The following is a 17,530-nucleotide window of genomic DNA, read 5'->3' on the forward strand; positions in this document are numbered from 1 at the left end:
ACAGACTCACCTGAGCTGAAGAAACAAGTGTGCCAAATAGAGGAGACAAAATATCTATAAAGACAAAAACATAAATACGATTTGTATTCAGATAAAAATCCTCTAGTTATAACAATTATTTAAGTCATTGACCAAGATTTGGTTCAGAAAACAGTTAAGTGAAAAGTTATTATAAAGCTAGGTTTTAATGTTTTGTAAAAATCCAAGAAAAATTTCCCTATGCTATTTAATATGTATATATATAAACATATTATATATATACAAAACTAAAATCTACAACTTAAGTACCAGATGAATGGCCATTTTTTGAAGTCACTCATACCTGTCCTTTCCAGGATTTCTGAGTCCACCTCCTTCCAGTAGTCATCCGAGTCCCCACTGCCTCCCTCCGAAGCCTGAGAGCTCTTGGTTCTCAGCATTCTAAACTCATATCTGCGGTGCTCTGGTTACTCTATGAGACTCCACGCGGCACTCACTCAAGCTTTACTTTAGCTCATGAACTACACTAGGATCATTACTGTCTTCGATCCTAACAACTGCACCTGCACAGGGCTTCCTAGACGCCAGGTACCATTTTTGGTATTTTTGGTGTATTAACTCCTTCCTCCCAGTCATTTTGAGGGAGGATCTGATAATCCTGTTCTGTGGAAGAGCAGTCTCCGTAGGAGGCTGCCCAGGACCACACAGTTAGGAAAAGGCAGAGTCCAGGTTTGATCCAGGACATCATGCTCCAGCTTGCTCTCACCCCTTAGGTGGCCTCTGAGGACTAAGAGTGGGCTCATTTACTTATCTGACATTCACTTAGTGACTTCTGTCTTCTAGACATCGAGCTACCTGCTGGGATACAAAGACTTTGAAAGAACATGAAAATATTCTTAACCCATTATGTTCCATCATCCTACACAGAATTGAAAACTTGGGACTTAATGGATTAAGGAAGTTCCTAGCTTATTGGGAGAGCTGCACAATTAAAAGAACCTGTGATACATCCTTGCCCCCCTCCACCTTCTAAACTGTTGGTGCTGAGGAGCGAACCTGGAGCCATATGCAGGATGGGTGAGCACTCTATCCATGAGCTGTATGCCTAGCCCCTTTTTCCCCAAACCCTATGTATCTTTCAAGGGCCAGGCCACTGATGTCCTCTCTTCCATGAGACCTTCTAGACAACCTCTAGTGATGGCATGTGTCAGCATGGTGTATCAATTAGCAGGGACTTGGGTCCTGAATGCCTGGATTTAAACCACAGTTTTACCATTACCAGCTCTGTGATCTCAGACAGTTCTTAGTTTTTCTAAACTGCAGATCCATCACCTGTTCAGTTATAGTTCATCGTTGCTGCTGGACCATCTACTCTGGACCACCTACTCATAAAGTTACTGTGGGGTTACAATGAAGGCAGAGTTCCTCTCATGGTGTCACCCACCCACATAAGATCTTGGTGCTCACAGTCAGTCTTTTTTATTTTTATTATGGAACCCAAGCTTTGCAGAGTTCCCCATTTCCTGTGTTGCTCTCTCTCAAACAAGATAAAAACACTGACAACTATCTTATCTCTTCAAAGTACCCAGATAAAAGATTCTGAAAATGAAAACCTGTAGAATCCAATTTACTACAGTATGGAATTAAACCCACCAGCATTTATACATCACCCAGAAGAAATTGAATATGCAATTATATATTTGACAAATAAAAAAATTATTGACAGTGAACATAATCTATTCTTGAGTATGAACCAGAAAAAAGTTAACCTGAATGAAGGGGAATTATGCTTATTGCATACATCTGCTGTATAAATATACCGTGCTGGTCACATCATGCATTTGCTTTAATTTCCCTGAATCGCCAGCCTACAGCCAAAAACTTGTCAAAAAATTTTTTTCCCTAGAGTAGTTAGGACCACAAAGGAGGGTTCCTGGAGATCATTCCAGGCTGCCTCCTTGGTTCACTGAGAAACCTGTCAAGGCCAAATCCACAGCTCCTGATGTCCGCATTCTTACCCTTGATGTGGAGGGCTTTGGAGTTGTACTTGGGCTTAATTCCTGAGACTCTAGTGAGGTAGAACTGGAAGGGATTCCCTTTGTCAAGCATGTCCCAAATGTCTTGGCCTTCCCCTGAGGTCTCATACTCGTCTTCCTCTCTTTTGTGCCTGTGGCTGGCAGGAAGGCCATGGTTTCCAGTTCTCTGGGCAGCACTATCTTTGGGAGAGGAGAGGTCTTTTTCCTCTTTGACCTCCACATTCTCCGCCTGCTTCTTCTGAGTTTCTGGTTGCAGTTCATCATCACTGCTGGAGAGACACCAGCCTAGCTCTTCTTGGGAACCACTTTTCTGCTTTTTGGGAGGTGGAGCCAAATCTGCACTGCTGAATTGCACAGGTGATGTCTGCCTCCTGTGAGCAGCTTTTCGAGCTTCGGAACAGTTGAACCGTGGCTCACTGGCTGTTCCCTGCCCAGCATGGGAGAGAGAGGATGTTGATGGCTTGTCCGGTTTGGGCTTCTCATCCTCACTTTCATCGCTACTGGATATGGTCCACCTCCCGTAACTGCCTTCCTGAGACATGCTTCTGGAACAGAAAGGCAGAAATATCATTTCCCATTCACCACGCCATTGGCAAAATGACTTCGCTGCTCTCAAATTCCCTATCAGATGAGCTTCTGCAACAAGCAGCACTTATGACACCTCTCAGAGGTTAAGCCATGTAACTGTTACCAGAATCTGCTACAGGAAGTTGACAACAGCAAAAATCCTAGTCACCATCTCCTCCTCCACCCTTGTCTTAGAATCCAGACCTTGTTTAGATCCCCTAGGAAAGGGGGTTGGAGCCAACCCCCTTTCCTAAAAAAAGATTTTCAAATGAATACACATTCATACTTCAAAGTAAAAAAAAAAAAAATTTTTTTAAAGTGCCTATCATTTTTCACAATTTCTCACCCGACTTTTTCAATTAATTACTAGTCAAGTCAGACAAGGTTTCTTCTGTAAATGATACATTTTAAGGAACTTTTATGAAGAGTGTATGGAGACACTCCTTCCAGACACAGGGTGACTATTACCCCCACCTGCATGGACACCATTTTACAGTCAAAGCATTTGGAACCGCAGAGGTGGATGGGGCCACTGGTTCCTGTAATAAGTGACACCCTAGACTCTGTCTAGGTCTCTTGAGCCCTCATATTTGCTTTCTAAAAGTTTTCTGTTAATTTCTACTATTTTATTATCTTCTAGGGGGTTGTGAAGACTCAGTGTAGACATTTTCATGAACTATTTCTAATCTGCAAGGTTAAGCAAATGAGACAACTAAAATTGTTAGAAATGTATTGTTACAGTTAACTCGGTCTGATTGCCAGGTTCTCTAAGAAAGACATCCAGAATGATCTGCTGTTTAACTTCTACTTAAAGTGGCTTAGACATATTAGTTGACTTGTTTTTATTTACTTATTGTTTTTTAAAGGTAGGATCCCCTAGAGTTCTAGATTCTAAAGGATTGCTAGCTAGGAGTATCTAAGGTGTCACAACTCACTTTCAAAGAACTACTTCAGTGGCTACAGTTGTGTGACTATTAAAAACAAGAGCCATCTCAGGAAAAATTACTCAGAATGTAAGATCTACTTTCTTTTGAATTCTTAAACTATGTGGTTCATGTGCAGCGGGCAGATTGGATAAGGGCTGAGCCTGGTTTTCCTCAGCTGTGAAATAAGCATCATGCTTACCTACCCCAATTCATTGACTTAATACACGCGTATTGAACAGCTACTGTGTACTGAGCACTGGGAATAAGAAATTAACAATATACAGTTTCTGTCCTGGGAGAGTTTGCTTCTAGAGTGGAAGAGAGATTAACAACATAAAAATTTAATTAGCTAAGGTGATTTCACACACTCTTCACATTTTACAGGGATGACCTTACTTAGGAACAATCTCTGAAGAAATTAATGAGTGGGACCCGGAGGATAAAACGGACCCAGACAGCTAAAACATGAAGTGAAGAGCATTCTGGGGAGAGGGAACGCAACCGGCAAAGGCTGGAAGGTGAGAACAGGGTCATAGAACTGCAGGATCAGAAGAAGGATTTATGCAAGAAAGGTAATGGTCCGGGATGAAAGGAGTGGGGGAAGAAGGCATGTTAAAGACACTGTATCTTTTTCTACTAACTGAACTTTAATAAGGGGAGTAACTTGGCTTGATTTACCTTTTTAAAAATATTACGTTGGCTACAATTCCGTATGGTATTGTAGGACCTGTTTGAAGGAGGTAGGCGTGGACTGTGACCGTCCCCCTTTGGGGGAAACGAGCCAAGAAAGCTCAGGTACACGCCCGCAAGTGGGGCGCGCTCAACCTGCGTTCGCTACAACTGTCGGGGACCACACCCCGCAAGGGCCGAGGGCGGCAGAAGCGAGAGGGGGCCTCGCACCCACCCTGCGGGCAGGAGTCGTTCTCTGCAGCGCTGGCTGAGCGCCCGCTAAGAGGCGCTATTACTGCAGGAAGCCGGGGCCGCGGGCAGAGGACCCCGACCGGAGTCCTCCGGCGGCGCCGCTTCCCTCGCGGTCAGCCTCCAGCCCGGCCGCCACGCGCCGGGTTCTCCGAACTCCAGCTCCCCCGCACAGCGAGCCGGGCAGTCGAGGGACGCAGGACTAGACACCGCGCGCAGCCCGCGGCCGCAGAACACGTACCTGGCCACACCGCCTCCGCCGCCGCCTCGGCCCCGCCCCCGCGCGACGTCTGCGCCTGCGCGCAGTTCAAACGCACTTCGCCGCGGCGCGCGCCTCACGGCCCAGCCGCTTCCCCTTCCGGGGATCTTGCCCCTGGGTCCTAAAGACCCCCATATCCGAAGGGACTGACAGGTTTATTCCTCAAAGGGGGCTGATGGGAGACCTGACCTCCTCTCCCTCCCAGCTCACCTACTGGTGACTTAAAAGAGGGATGAAACAGAAAGGTGGTCAACCCGTTTATAGGGGTTCACATAGCTTCAGGTTCCCAGGGGTCAGCTGTGTGTTTTGAAAGGGGGGGGGGGAGAGAGAGAGAGAGAGAGAGAGAGAGAGAGAAAGATGAGCTGAGATTAAAAGCAGCTGCCAAATGGAAAACCCGTGTCCCGGGAAGAGCGGGCTCGGCTGGGGCTCAGTCTTTAAAAAAGCCTGCTGTAAAATAAAAAGTTAAACAAGTCCACATCAGACTCAGAACCTCGAATGCCTGCTTCTTTCAAACAGGCATGCGAACGTTCTTTTTAATTTATCGATTTGACAAAATAGAGGGATCAGAGATGAACCCATCTGGGAAACGGAACTCTCCCGACGTTCGTCTTTTATAAGGATGTTTGCTATGTAATTTGGACTTGAGGCTGTTTATGCTATTTACTCCTTGGGTCTCCCTCACACCAGGCATCACTTTCAGAGGGTTGAATGGAATAAGTCTGTGTAAATGTGCTAACGGCTTCTTTCGTTTATTGAAGATCTCCTTTGTTCCAGACACAGTGCTAGATGCTGGAGTTATTCGAAGGACAAAACAAACTTACTGACTATCCTGCGTGCTCAACCCAATGACTTGCTGACTTAAACGTGAATCCTGGATTTGGCTCGACTTCTAGGCTTTGTGTCTTCTATGAAATCTAGCAAAGCCATGGACCAACATAATCAAAAGGAATTTATCGCAAAGTTGGCAAAGTTGGCAAAGAATGAAAGAAATCATGAACTTGAGCTCGAGCTCGTAGGTAAAGCTTCTAGGCGCGCTGGTCTCCCATCGCTTGCAGAGAGTTAAGGGAACTAAGCAGGGGCGGAGCTAAGCGCTGGGGGGCGGGCCTGGGAGCCTCCCCGCCCCTGGCTGGTCCAAGGAAACGTTGTTAAACACAGCCTGTGCCTATAGCATTGCGATATCAACGCCAAGTGCCTCGGAGGCCGTCCAATGGGAGGAGACGTTGGAGTTGCACGGCGTAGTTCCAGAGCCGCGGTGGGCGTGGCCGAGGGAGGCTGCGAGCCGGGTTCTGGCGGGAGAGGTTCTGGACTAGGTGGTCCGGAACTGGTTGTAGCTGTCGCTATGTTTTTCTCCGAGGCTGGGGCCCGGCGGCGGACGTGGGAAGCCAGCCCCGCGGAACACAAGAAGTTTGTGGAAGTAGGTGTCCGGAACGTGACTCTTAAGTTTTGGACTTCAGCTTGGCTCCGGGCATTTCAGTCTCTGTGCTGGCGTCTGGCTCAGCCGGGTTGTTCAGACGAGACCTGGAGGACCCTTAGAACAGTCGTGATTAATGAAAAGCCCAGAGCTGCCTGCTCCTGGTTTTGGCTGCTTCCAAGTTCTTTCTCCACCCCGGTACCCCGCTACGTAGTTTCAAATTTGCATTTCTCCCAGTTCAAAGCCAGCCCCCCCAGCCTCGTTGCCTCGCTTTCCTAATTTCCAGGACGGAATTGTGGGTAGAATTTATCCTAAAGGTGAAAACTAATTTGCGTCAGCCCAGCGGTTAAGACCTTGGCACTTCTGGCAGATTTCTTGAGATTTAAAGTTGGGATAATACCACTCTATTTCTAAGCTCTACTGGGCTAAGTTTTAGATTTTAGAGGTTCAAATTTGATAATAATGAAAATAAGGGAACAGTTTGTTTTACTAACTGAAACCATTTAATATTCTTTAGGTATTTAAAGCATGCGATGAAGATAACAAAGGCTACCTAAGCAGAGAGGACTTTAAGGTTGCTTTTGTAATGCTGTTTGGGTACAAGCCCTCCAAGGTAGAGTTTCTTTGTGTACTTGGGGGATGCGGGAGATGCAATATGAATGGATCCTAAGAAAATTGCCCAGGGGTTTTCTTGGGATCTTACAAAGTGCATGGGTGATTTATAAGCTGTTTCAGAGGTGTCTCCAGTGCTGAATTTTCCTCTTTCCTTTTAAGGACCCAATTCAAGAATGAATTAGAGATGTCTCATTGGAGCCCACGAAACATATATCTCCACCAAGCTGCTAATAGTTATATTAAATATGAGATGCTAGTGAGATGTCAACAGGGAAGACTGGGAGAAGGATGTTGGTAACAGAAGGAATTCATCTAGGAGGTTATCTGCAGTGTCTATTCACATTAAATTAAAACTTTTTTTGCTTTGTTTAAATTATAAAAGTTATACATTCACATAGTAAAAAGAAAATCTCTTTCAACTAGAGGGTCTCAACTTCTCAGGGTTTACCATTATTAACCAGGTTCTTATGTATCGTTTCAAATTTTTTTTCAAAAATTTCAAAATGACGAACTATATGCATAGTCTTCCATTGAAAACATTAGGTACATACTATGCCTATTTTATTTTAATGTTTTTACATCAACCTGAAAGCACACACCACTGCCTCATTTTAAAAATTAGTTGTATAGCCGAGTGCAGTGGCGCACACCTGTCATCCCAGCAGCTAGGGAGGCTGAGGCAGAAGGATTTCAAGTTCAAAGCCATCCTCAGCAAAAGCGAGGTGCTAAGCAACTCAGTGAGACCCTGTCTCTAAATAAAATACAAAATAGAGCTGGAGATGTGGCTCAGTGGTTGAGTTCCCCGAGTTCAATCCCTGATACCAAAATAATAATTGTGTAATGATCTCTTTGGTCATTTTTTTTGTTTTCATTATTTTTCATTCCTACAAACATTGTTGCATTAAGCATCCATTTATATCTACATAAACACACAAACTCATAGATTTATGTCCTTGTGAATGTGTAATTCTTAGCAGTAGAGCTGCTAGGTTCTGCAATATGTACATTTGCAATTTTGTTTGATATTGCTCTTCAGAAAAGATTGCACCAATTCACCAATAATGAGAATTGAGCTGAGTCTCAATGAACCTTCTACTTCAGAACAGGTTTCCTGTTCACACAGTCTTTGTGCTGTTCTGCTTGCCTGTTACCTGCATTCTAGAGATGAATGCTTTCTTGTTAAGCATTGGGGTCAAGATGCTATCCAGATTCAAGAAATAAAACTGCAAAAGGACTACTTAGATCTCTGCCTGGAATGCCCTTCCTTATTCTCTTGTTAGACCAAACAACTCAGCAGTCAGTTCTGCATGCATGGTCTCTACTACTCTGTCAGATTGCAAGCCTAGTGCAGCCAGGGACCTGTGAAGTCCCACTTCTGCACCCTTCAGAGTGTTGAAATGCTTCACAACATAGTAAATGTGTCCTATTGACCCAGACAGGTTGCATGAGCAACCCAGAGTGCTTATTCGGAGATGCTTAGTTCCTGGAAGGCCAGTTACTGAGCTCATCAGGGCTGGCTCTCTGAAATTGCAGCTCTCCTGCTAACCTGCAGTCATCTCAGCTGGAATTCAAAGCAGATCAGCTGAAAAGACTCAGCCTTTAAAGCATTATATTCAACTAGAAAGCTATCTTGTCTCATTTTGCCTTTATCACCCTCAAGAATATTTACTTCTTTCATTTCAACTTTAGAATTCATGAGGAATGTGATGACAGGTACAGTGATTTGGTAATAGACTGTATATATACTCCATGAAATTGAACAGATTTTTACTTCTGAATTGAGCTTTTGGATTTTATTTTTTAGGCAAGTGAAATATTTAGCTGACTACAGGAAACCAAACAGTAAAGTACTAACATATCAAATCACCTATATATTTACCAGACATTTGTACAATGAACTTTTATTAAATAGGTGGCATTACATGAAATTTAATAATTTTAAATTTTATACTAGATTGAGAATTGGGGTTTAATTTTTGGATATTACTTTGAACATATGAAATATTTACTGACTTTAGTTCAGGAAATTAAATGAGATAATATGTAAAATTCCTATAATAGAAAGTATATTTTTGTGTGTGGTGCTGGGGATTGGACACAGGCGAACCCTATCACTGAGTTATACCCCTAGCCTTCTGTGTATTTTGAAACAAGGTCTCACTAAATTGCCCAGGTTGGCCTGGAAATGGACGTCCTTTACCTCAGCTTCCCCAATAGCTGAGCTTATAGGCATGTGCTACCCCTCCCGGGAAAAAGGTATATTTTGAAAAAGTTATTTTAAAAAACCATAACATACAATAATATTTAATAAACAAAACACTTATATAGTAAATAATGAATATACTCTGCCGTTGTTTACAGAATGAAATTAAGTGTACCTGTTTAACAAAAGGAACACTTGCTAGTGGCTAGGAAGGTAAAGATGAGTTAAACACAGTCCCTACCTTGAAGTGGTTTACAGTGGAGTGTAGACAGGCAGATAAAACTCTGATAGGTTTCAAGATAGAGAAGAGATTTAAGAACAGGAAGAGAAGGTGACAAAGAAGGTGGGCCTAACTAAAGGCAGTTATAGTAGGAGCCAGGGTGTCGTTTTGACTAGAGGAGCTAGGCTATTGTGATGAGAAGGGTGTAGGAGTACTTTGGGGATGTTGGGATGAATTTTGCCCTGGTGTTTGACTGGACATGGTGGTGGTAAAACAGTGGTGTGATCATCAAGACCAGAGGGACTGTGATGCCACCAAGTAAGAAAATTCAGATGGAGCAGGTCCACAGGGAGCTGGTTCATTATAGGGCATGCCGAGTTTCAGGTGACTGTGGGAGTTTCAGCTGCATTCACTCATCAGATGCTGTGTGACTGTGGAAGTTATGATGGTGAAAATATCTCAGATTTTGCTACCTCTCTTAGATGTAGGAACTGAAATTGGGTGGAGAAGTGAAGGCTAGAGATAGATTTTGGATTCCTTTGTGTATAACAAGTAGCTCAAAACACAAGGGGGAATGGAATTACCAAGGACGATTTTGCAGAAATCTTGTTTGAGGAGCAGTGGTCTGAGGAGAGAACACTGAGGATGTCAACAGGTAAGGGTAGGCAGGAGATTCCATGAAGAATATGGAGTGGGAGCCATTTGGGAGGGCCGAGAGAAGCCAGGAAAACGCAGGGACTCTAAGACTGGTGAATTCCAGACTGAAGGAGAGGAAAGTATGTTAGATGCTCTCAGGGTTCTAGTCCCCAAAAGTTTATAAAGCCCTTGTAACAATGTGGGGAAAAGCTTCATTTTAATATCTGGTGAAATCAGGTTCTCAAACTTTACACAGTGTGTTCTCAAATGTTTTAAATCACATAGGGATTAAGAAAAAAAAAATCTAGGCTAGACCAAAATGCTAAAAGTAGTTTTCATTGAAGAATTAAAAAAAATTTTTTTTCTTCTTCATAATTAAAAAAATTTTCATTTTCTATATCAACCAGGGATTACTTTTATAATCAGGAAAAATAAAAATAAAGCCATGGAGCCCATTGTAACAATTTCTTGTTTTTGTCTTAAGCAGAAAGGTTGCCTTACAGCTTGCGATCTATATGGTACAGCCAAATTGACTTTATGTGCTTTACACATATTGGTCAATGTTATAAAGTTTTGAGGTCCAATAAAACCTTTAGCTTATAGATGTTGACAGCAAAGTAAAATAACGATTATAGCTGCTGAGCGACTTGTCTGCTGGGTTCAGTAAAGATGGTTTCTTATCAAATAAATCCCTTACCCCAAGATTAAGAACTTGTTCTGTTAAAACACTTGATAACTTACATGTTATTATTTTCTCCTTTCTTCTAGATAGAAGCGGATTCTGTGATGTCTTCAAAAAATTCCAGTACTTCTGGTAATATAAATGTTAATTTTAGTTTTAGTACCTTTATTTAGTGACTCGCAAAACTAAAATTAAAAACAAGAAAAAAACCAGGTACTGTGTGTTGGTTAAGCACATCTTTATTTTATTTCTATCACTCAAAAGAAAGTTTTGGGTTTTTAGATTTGATTAATTAGTTTAAAACTAAGATGTGTTTACAGTAGGAAAAATTAAGCCATTAAAAAGCATAAAGACAAAAATGTCACTCATAATATTTTTTGAGCAACTGGGTGAATGGAGGTGACTCTGAATGGGAAGACTGGGGGAGAGTGTTTGGGGTGGGGGGAGACTAGAAGTCCAGCTGTGGATTAAAGAAATAAATTTGGTAGTCATCAGCATGTAGATGGTTTTTAAATTATGGAATGGATGAGACCACCCTAGAGAGAGGGGGGGGAGGGAGGGAGGGAGGGAGGACTGAGAACCTTAGGAACTGTAACTAATAGTACTCAGAGGATGAGGAAGAGACTAGGTGACTTAGGAATGGCAGTGGGTGGAAAGAAAATCAGCAGTATTTGATCAAAACCTAGGGAAGTGGCTGTTCTAGTGGAGAGACTATGGTCACCATTACCAAATGCTACTGAAAGGTCAAGTAGCTTAAGAACTGAAGGGTATCTGTTGGAGGTGGTAACCTGGAAGTGTTGGTTACATCAGCAAGAGGAATTTCAACGTGTGGTGACAGCTGGAGGCCAGGCTAGAGTGGGTTGAGGATAAATGGAGAGTGATAAAAAGTGACAACAAATAGATAAGTTTTTCAGTAAGTCTGGAATGGCTGTAGATATTTTATTTGTTTTTTTTTTAATATTTTTAATTGTAGATGGACATCATACCTTTATTTTATTCATTTATTTTTATGTGATGCTGAGGATCAAACCCAGTGCCTCACACATACTAGGCAAGCATTCTACCACTGAGCCATAACCCTAGCCCTTATTTGCTTTTTTGTTTGTTTGGTTTTTTAAAATGTAAGAACATGTTTTTAAGCTTAACAGAATGATTTAGCGAAGAAGAACAAGAGAGATAAGAGAGAGAAACCATTTATGTGAAGGGGATAGGATCCAGGATGTTCTGGAATGGCTTTTCAGTAATGACCTGCATGTGGAAATAAAGCTTACACAGAGTTGCAAAATAAACGTAATAGAGTATAGCTATGCACTCTACCCAGATTCACTTACTGTTAGTGTTTTCCCCACCTTCATCCTCAACTACAGCCCATAGTGTGCATAATCCTGCATACTTATCTACTTCATAAGTTTATATCAATGCTCCATTTTAATCTAATTTACCATCTATATTCCATTGTTGTCAGTTGTTCTAGTTACATTATTCCCCCTTTACTCTAGGAATTAGTTTTTGGTTTTATATCTCTTTAGCCTTCTTTAATTTGAAATGTCTCTGCAGTCTTTTTGTTTTCCCTTTTTTGCTTTTCTTGTAACATAGATTTTTTTTTTTTTTAGAACACAGTATGCCCCTTACCTTTTTATTTTTATTTTTAAAGAACATTCCTCATTTTGTTCAGTTGATATACTTTGTGATTAGACTGGGATCTTGACTTCCTGGCCAGAATACTGTTTAGATGAATTGCTTTTCTTCTGGGTACTCATTTGAAGGCATATAGTATCCATTTGTGTCTCAAAGATGACATTCATTTTATCACCAGTCAAGATGTTGTTTAATTTCTCCATTGTGTCATTTATTTTTTATTGTCTTCCATTGCAACTAATTGGTAGTCTGTGGAAAGGTACTTTTAAGTCAATGCAAATATTCTTCTTGTCAGAATTTCTCCCTAGATTTGATATCCATTTATTATTCTTGTCCAATCTAGTTTTGCCATAATAGTTGGAAAATAATGATTTTTCTACTCCCAAAGCCTCCTTCTATCAGCCTTTGACATTCTACTATCAAGAAACTTCCTTCTTTATCTGTCTCTCTGCTATCAATGTGGACTAATTGATTTCTATGTTTTTAATAATTTATAACTCATTACTGTATTTAATTATTTTAATGCTCAGTTCTCACATATTTGACCAGTGAGTGCCCCTTAAGCTGGCTCCTGTGTGTGTTTGACTGCTTGGCATTTTCTTTCTTTTTAAAAGTCTTTGTAATAAATGTTAGATTTATAGAAGAGTTATAGAGGTAGTACAGAGAGAGTGCCTGTCTACCTTTAATTCAGTCAGAAGAAGGATTGAGAGATGGAAAACATTAAAAAAGGTCCTAATCAAACTTTAAGAGATGAAAACTATGAACTTGAAAACAATAGAAACTAACATGAAACACAAAGAGGAAAGAAAAGACTTAAAAAATAAATAGCAGTGAGCGGAATGACTTCAGGGAGCCAAATTGCACAAATATAAGTGCAATTGGAACTCCCAGAGGAAAGGAGAGAGAGAGGTAGGGGCAGAAAAACATAGTTAAGTAAAAGGAAGGTTTTTCTAAAGTAAGTAAAGCTATAAACTTCAGATTCAGTGAAACCCAAGCACAAGAAACTTGGGGGAAAAAAAACTATACCCAGTCACATAAAAATGAAATAACTTACAACCAATGATAAAGTTAAAAAAAAAAATGGGTGAGGGAGACACTTTATATAAAGAGGAACAAAGATAAAGTTGACAGCAGACTTTTTATAGGAAATTATTTAAGTCAGGAGACAATAGAGGTTAAAAAATAAAAGAACCTAGAATTCTATGCCAAACAAAATATCTTTCAAAAATGAAAGTAAAATCAAGACTTTCAGGACTTGGTGCAATTCAGTGTCCCAGCACTGCTTTAAAAAATAATTAAGACTTTAAGCTTTATATGCTGAATTTATCAAGAGGAGATTTACTTTACAAGAGATATTAAAGGAAATCATGTAGGCAGAAGAAAGCAGTACCAGATGGAATTCTGGATCTACCCCAAGGAATGAACAACACCAGATATAGTAACTACGTGGTTAAATACAAAGTACTTTTTACTATTTAAATATCTTCAGAAGATAATTGACCAATTAAAGCAAAAATAATCATGAATTATGGAGTTCATAATGTTTAAATTAATGATGATAATATCACAAATACCAGTGGACAAATAAATAATGTTGAAAATGTGGGTACAACACAATAATACTGGGTAACTTTAACATGCCTCTGTCACCACTGGATAAATCCTCCAAACAAAAACTAAATAAAGAAGCTATGGAAGTAAAAAATACAATTGATGGGGCTGGGGTTGTGGCTCAGCAGTAGAGCATTTGCCTAGCACGTGTGAGGCACTGGGTTTGATCCTCAGCACCACATAAAAATAAATAGATAAATAAAGGTATTATGTCCAATTACAACTAAAAAAAGTTTTTTAAAAATACAATTGATAATTTAGACTTAACAAACATATATAGAATATTTCATCCATCAGTGACTAAATACGCTTGCTTCTCAGCAGCACACAGATCCTTCTCTAATATAGATATGTAAGCTATCACATATGTTGGCATACAATTGTAATATTACCTTAATGTAATTTTAGCATTGGTATGGTTATTTTGATAGCTCCCTTTCCATTGATATTAATTTTTGTGTTCTTGCTTTTTTCTTGATTAGACTTGTTTATTTTTATCAAATTTTAATTGAATTATTTCTTTATTTCATATATTTCTGCTCCGACTCTTATTTTTTCCTGCCCACACAATTTGAAAATAATTTGTTATTCTAGCTTTTTTCTGATACAAGTACTTTAAGTTATAAATGTGCATCTGAGTACTGTTTCATCCCAGAGATCCTGATATTTTAAGTTTTTGTTATCACTTAGTTCAAAGCACTTTTTATTTATTTTCTTCCTTGACCTCTAAAATATTTATAAATGTGCCATTTAATCTTGAAATAGTTTATGTGGGGGTGGGGTTCTATATATCTTAAGGTGATTGATTTCTAATGTAATAAATCATGCAGGAAACAGTTTGCATGATTTCAAATTAAAAAAAAATAATGGAAATCCTTTTTACATTGATTGTATTGGTTACACACAAGTCAAAACTGATCAAACTGCATACTTCAAATATGTGAATTTTACTGTACTTCAATTTTACCTCAATTAAGCTATAGGGGGAGAAAAGAGAAAATGGAATACAGATGTTTATTGTATACCTGAGTGGTGTTGATATCACTTGAGAATAGTTACATTTTGAAGATGTGGCTCCTAATAAAGTAGCCACTAAGAGAATACAGCAGAGTTTAAGACAGAAAAGGAAATAAAATATTTTATTCAAGAGAAGGGCTCTTTCCCATCTTGTAAGATGGTATGTGAAAAGGTTGAGAAGCCAGACACTAAGGAGAAGAAATATGGAGCCCAGAAGGCTGATGCTGTTGGCAAGGTTAAAAAGGGAGAACCTACAGACGAGAAACCCAAGAAAGGGAAGCTCCTCTGCAGCCGAAACCCAGTCCTGGGAGGAATTGGCACATACTCCAGGTCTGCTGTGTATTCCTGAAAGCCCACGTACGAGAGGAAGTACTCAGCTGCTAAGTCCAAGGCTGAAAAGGAGAAGGTTCTTGCTACCAGTCAGTGGTGACAAGAACCGTGGTTCCAGGGTGGTTAAGCTTCCCAAAATGCCTAGATACTACCTGACTGAAGATGTGCCACGTAAGCTGTTGAGCCACCACAAGAAACCCCCAGTCAGCATGTGGGAGACTGGGAGCCAGCACCACTCCTGGACCATCTTGATCATCCTCACTGGGCGCCACAGAGGCCAGAGTGGTTTTCCTGAAGCACCTGAGTAGTGGCTTGCTATTTGTGATGGGACTTCTTTCCCTCAATCAAGTTCCTCTGTGGAGAACACACCAGAAATTTGTTATTGCCACCTCTTCAAAGATTGATATCAGCAACGTGAAAATCCCAAACACCTCACTGACGCTTACTTCAAGAAGAAGTGTGGATGCCCAGATACCAGGAAGGTGCAATCTTCAACACAGACAAGCAAAAGACAAGATTATAGAGCAGAGCAGAAAGTTGTGGACTCACAAATTTTACCCCAAATCTAAGCCATTCCTCAGCTCCAGGGCCACATGTGATCCATTGTGGGTTTATCCTTAAAAATTTGTGTTCTAAACTTCTTACCAAGAACCTAATTAAATAACTGATATATTAAAAATAAGATAGGAACTAAGAGTAGATAGAAATAGACAAATAGCAATATAATAGAATAATACCTAACCACATATACTATTTTTATTATATGGAAATGGTTTCAACAGCTAAATTAAAAGGCAGATACTGTCAAGTTGGACAAAAAAAGTAGGACCTGACCCTGTGTTGCCTGCAAGAAGCCTACTTTAAATATAAAGGTACATAAAGGTCAAAAATAAAAGGATGAAAAAATATATGTTGTACTAACTCTAATCAAAGGAAAGCTCAAGTAGGTATGTTAATATCAGATGAAGTTGACTTCAGGAAAGGGAATAGTACCAGGGATAGGGAGAGTCATTTCATAATGATAAAGTGTCAATTCATCAAGAGGATTAAACAGTTCTAAACCTTTATATCTCTAATAATGAAAATTCAGAATACATGAAACAAAAACTGAGAAGAAAAATTGGACAAATCCATAACAATGGCAGGAGATAGCAACATTTCTATCAATAATAATGCAGTTAGACATAAAATCATTAAGTCCATAGAAGACTTGAACAAGACTGACAAGTTTCCCTTTCAACATCAGAGAACACATTCTCTTTTAAAAAAATTTTTTTTAGTTGTACATGGACACAATTCCTTTATTTTATTTATTTATTTTTATGTGATGCTGAGGATCGAACCCAGTGCCTCACACATGCTAGGCAAGTACTCTACCACTGAGCTATGTACAGCTCCAGCCCCGAGAACACATTCTCTTTAAGTCCACACAGTCATAAGATTGATCATAAGCTGATCCATTAAATATAAATGTGGATATTTGGTGAATAGCATATTTCTAAATAACTCATATGTCAAAAAAAGTCAAAAGGCAAAAATTAGAAAGTTCTTTGACTTAAAATGAAAAGTCAACATTTTTCAAATGTTATGGGATGCCTTAAAAATAGGACTTGGAAAGTCATAACACTAATAATTTCTGAGGCACAGGTTATCTATATCCGGAATGAGAGATGATATTATGAGTTCCACAGTTATTTAAAGGAAATGGCATTATGAACAACTGTATGTCAACAATTTGACAACTTAGATGAAATGACCAGATTTCTTGAAAGATTAAAAATGACTAGAGCTCACTCAAGGAGAAATAGGTAACCTGAGTAGTTCTATCTCTATAAAAAGAAATTTAATTTGTAGTTAAAACCCTTCCCACAAAGAAGACTCTAGGACCAAATGACTTTACTGGGGAATTCTACCAAATACAAAAGGAAAAATAATACCGACAGTGCTTCAAAACCTTTGATTCACATTTTCTGTTGTCTCTCTTCTAAACATTTATTAAGTCTGGGTGCTGTTTCTCTGGGTATTTGTTACAGTTATTATCTCTGCTTTTGCATATTGTGAAATTTTATATTTAAAATATTAAATGTAAAAAGCAGTGATGATGTTTTCTGCACATAATACTTTTTTTGTTTTTGTATATAATGAGTACTACAAGTTATAGTTTCTTTCACTTAGATTTGTGTTGTTAACAATTGGGAATCTTATTTTGGCAAATTTTATGTAAATATTAGTTGCATAGATTATATTTGCTGATGGAGATATCAGCCTTGTTTCTTTACTAAATGACCGTTTCACTTACTATGTCAAAGTCACTTTTCTATTGCACGAAACATGGTGGCATGATATATTTAAAAAAATTTTTTTTTAGTTGTAGTTGGACACTGTACTTTTATTTAATTTATTTATTTTTATGGTGCTGAGGATCAAACCCAGTGTCTCGCACATGCTAGGCAAGCACTCTGCCACTGAGCCACAACCCCAG

At 39.6% G+C, this 17,530-nt stretch overlaps 2 protein-coding genes and 1 pseudogene across 4 annotated transcripts in view; 2 read left to right on the top strand and 1 right to left on the bottom strand.

Annotated features, from left to right (window-relative positions):
• The window catches only part of Tdp1 (tyrosyl-DNA phosphodiesterase 1), a 77,233-nt gene extending 72,539 nt beyond the window's left edge, over positions 1 to 4,694 (bottom strand). Inside the window, exons 1-3 of one of the 2 annotated variants that reach the window (XM_027931697.2) lie at positions 4,668 to 4,694; positions 1,998 to 2,560; positions 11 to 54 (exon numbers count right to left, since the gene is read on the bottom strand). In XM_027931697.2, coding sequence (XP_027787498.2) covers positions 11 to 54; positions 1,998 to 2,556 — 603 coding nt within the window. In that variant the 5' untranslated portion in view covers positions 2,557 to 2,560; positions 4,668 to 4,694. The remainder of the gene's footprint in view (positions 1 to 10; positions 55 to 1,997; positions 2,561 to 4,667) is intronic. The other variant, XM_027931698.2, reaches the window with a different exon arrangement.
• Positions 4,695 to 5,858: 1,164 nt separating this feature from the next.
• Positions 5,859 to 17,530, top strand: part of Efcab11 (EF-hand calcium binding domain 11) — a 168,893-nt gene continuing 157,221 nt past the window's right edge. The window contains exons 1-3 of one of the 2 annotated variants that reach the window (XM_027931732.2): positions 5,859 to 6,099; positions 6,614 to 6,709; positions 10,539 to 10,584. In XM_027931732.2, coding sequence (XP_027787533.1) covers positions 5,893 to 6,099; positions 6,614 to 6,709; positions 10,539 to 10,584 — 349 coding nt within the window. In that variant the 5' untranslated portion in view covers positions 5,859 to 5,892. The remainder of the gene's footprint in view (positions 6,100 to 6,613; positions 6,710 to 10,538; positions 10,585 to 17,530) is intronic. The other variant, XM_027931731.2, reaches the window with a different exon arrangement.
• LOC114089593 (large ribosomal subunit protein eL6 pseudogene) lies at positions 14,876 to 15,704 on the top strand (annotated as a pseudogene).

The sequence above is a fragment of the Marmota flaviventris genome, chromosome 2 (genome assembly GCF_047511675.1).
Source record: "Marmota flaviventris isolate mMarFla1 chromosome 2, mMarFla1.hap1, whole genome shotgun sequence".
Classification (NCBI taxonomy): Eukaryota; Metazoa; Chordata; class Mammalia; order Rodentia; family Sciuridae; genus Marmota; species Marmota flaviventris.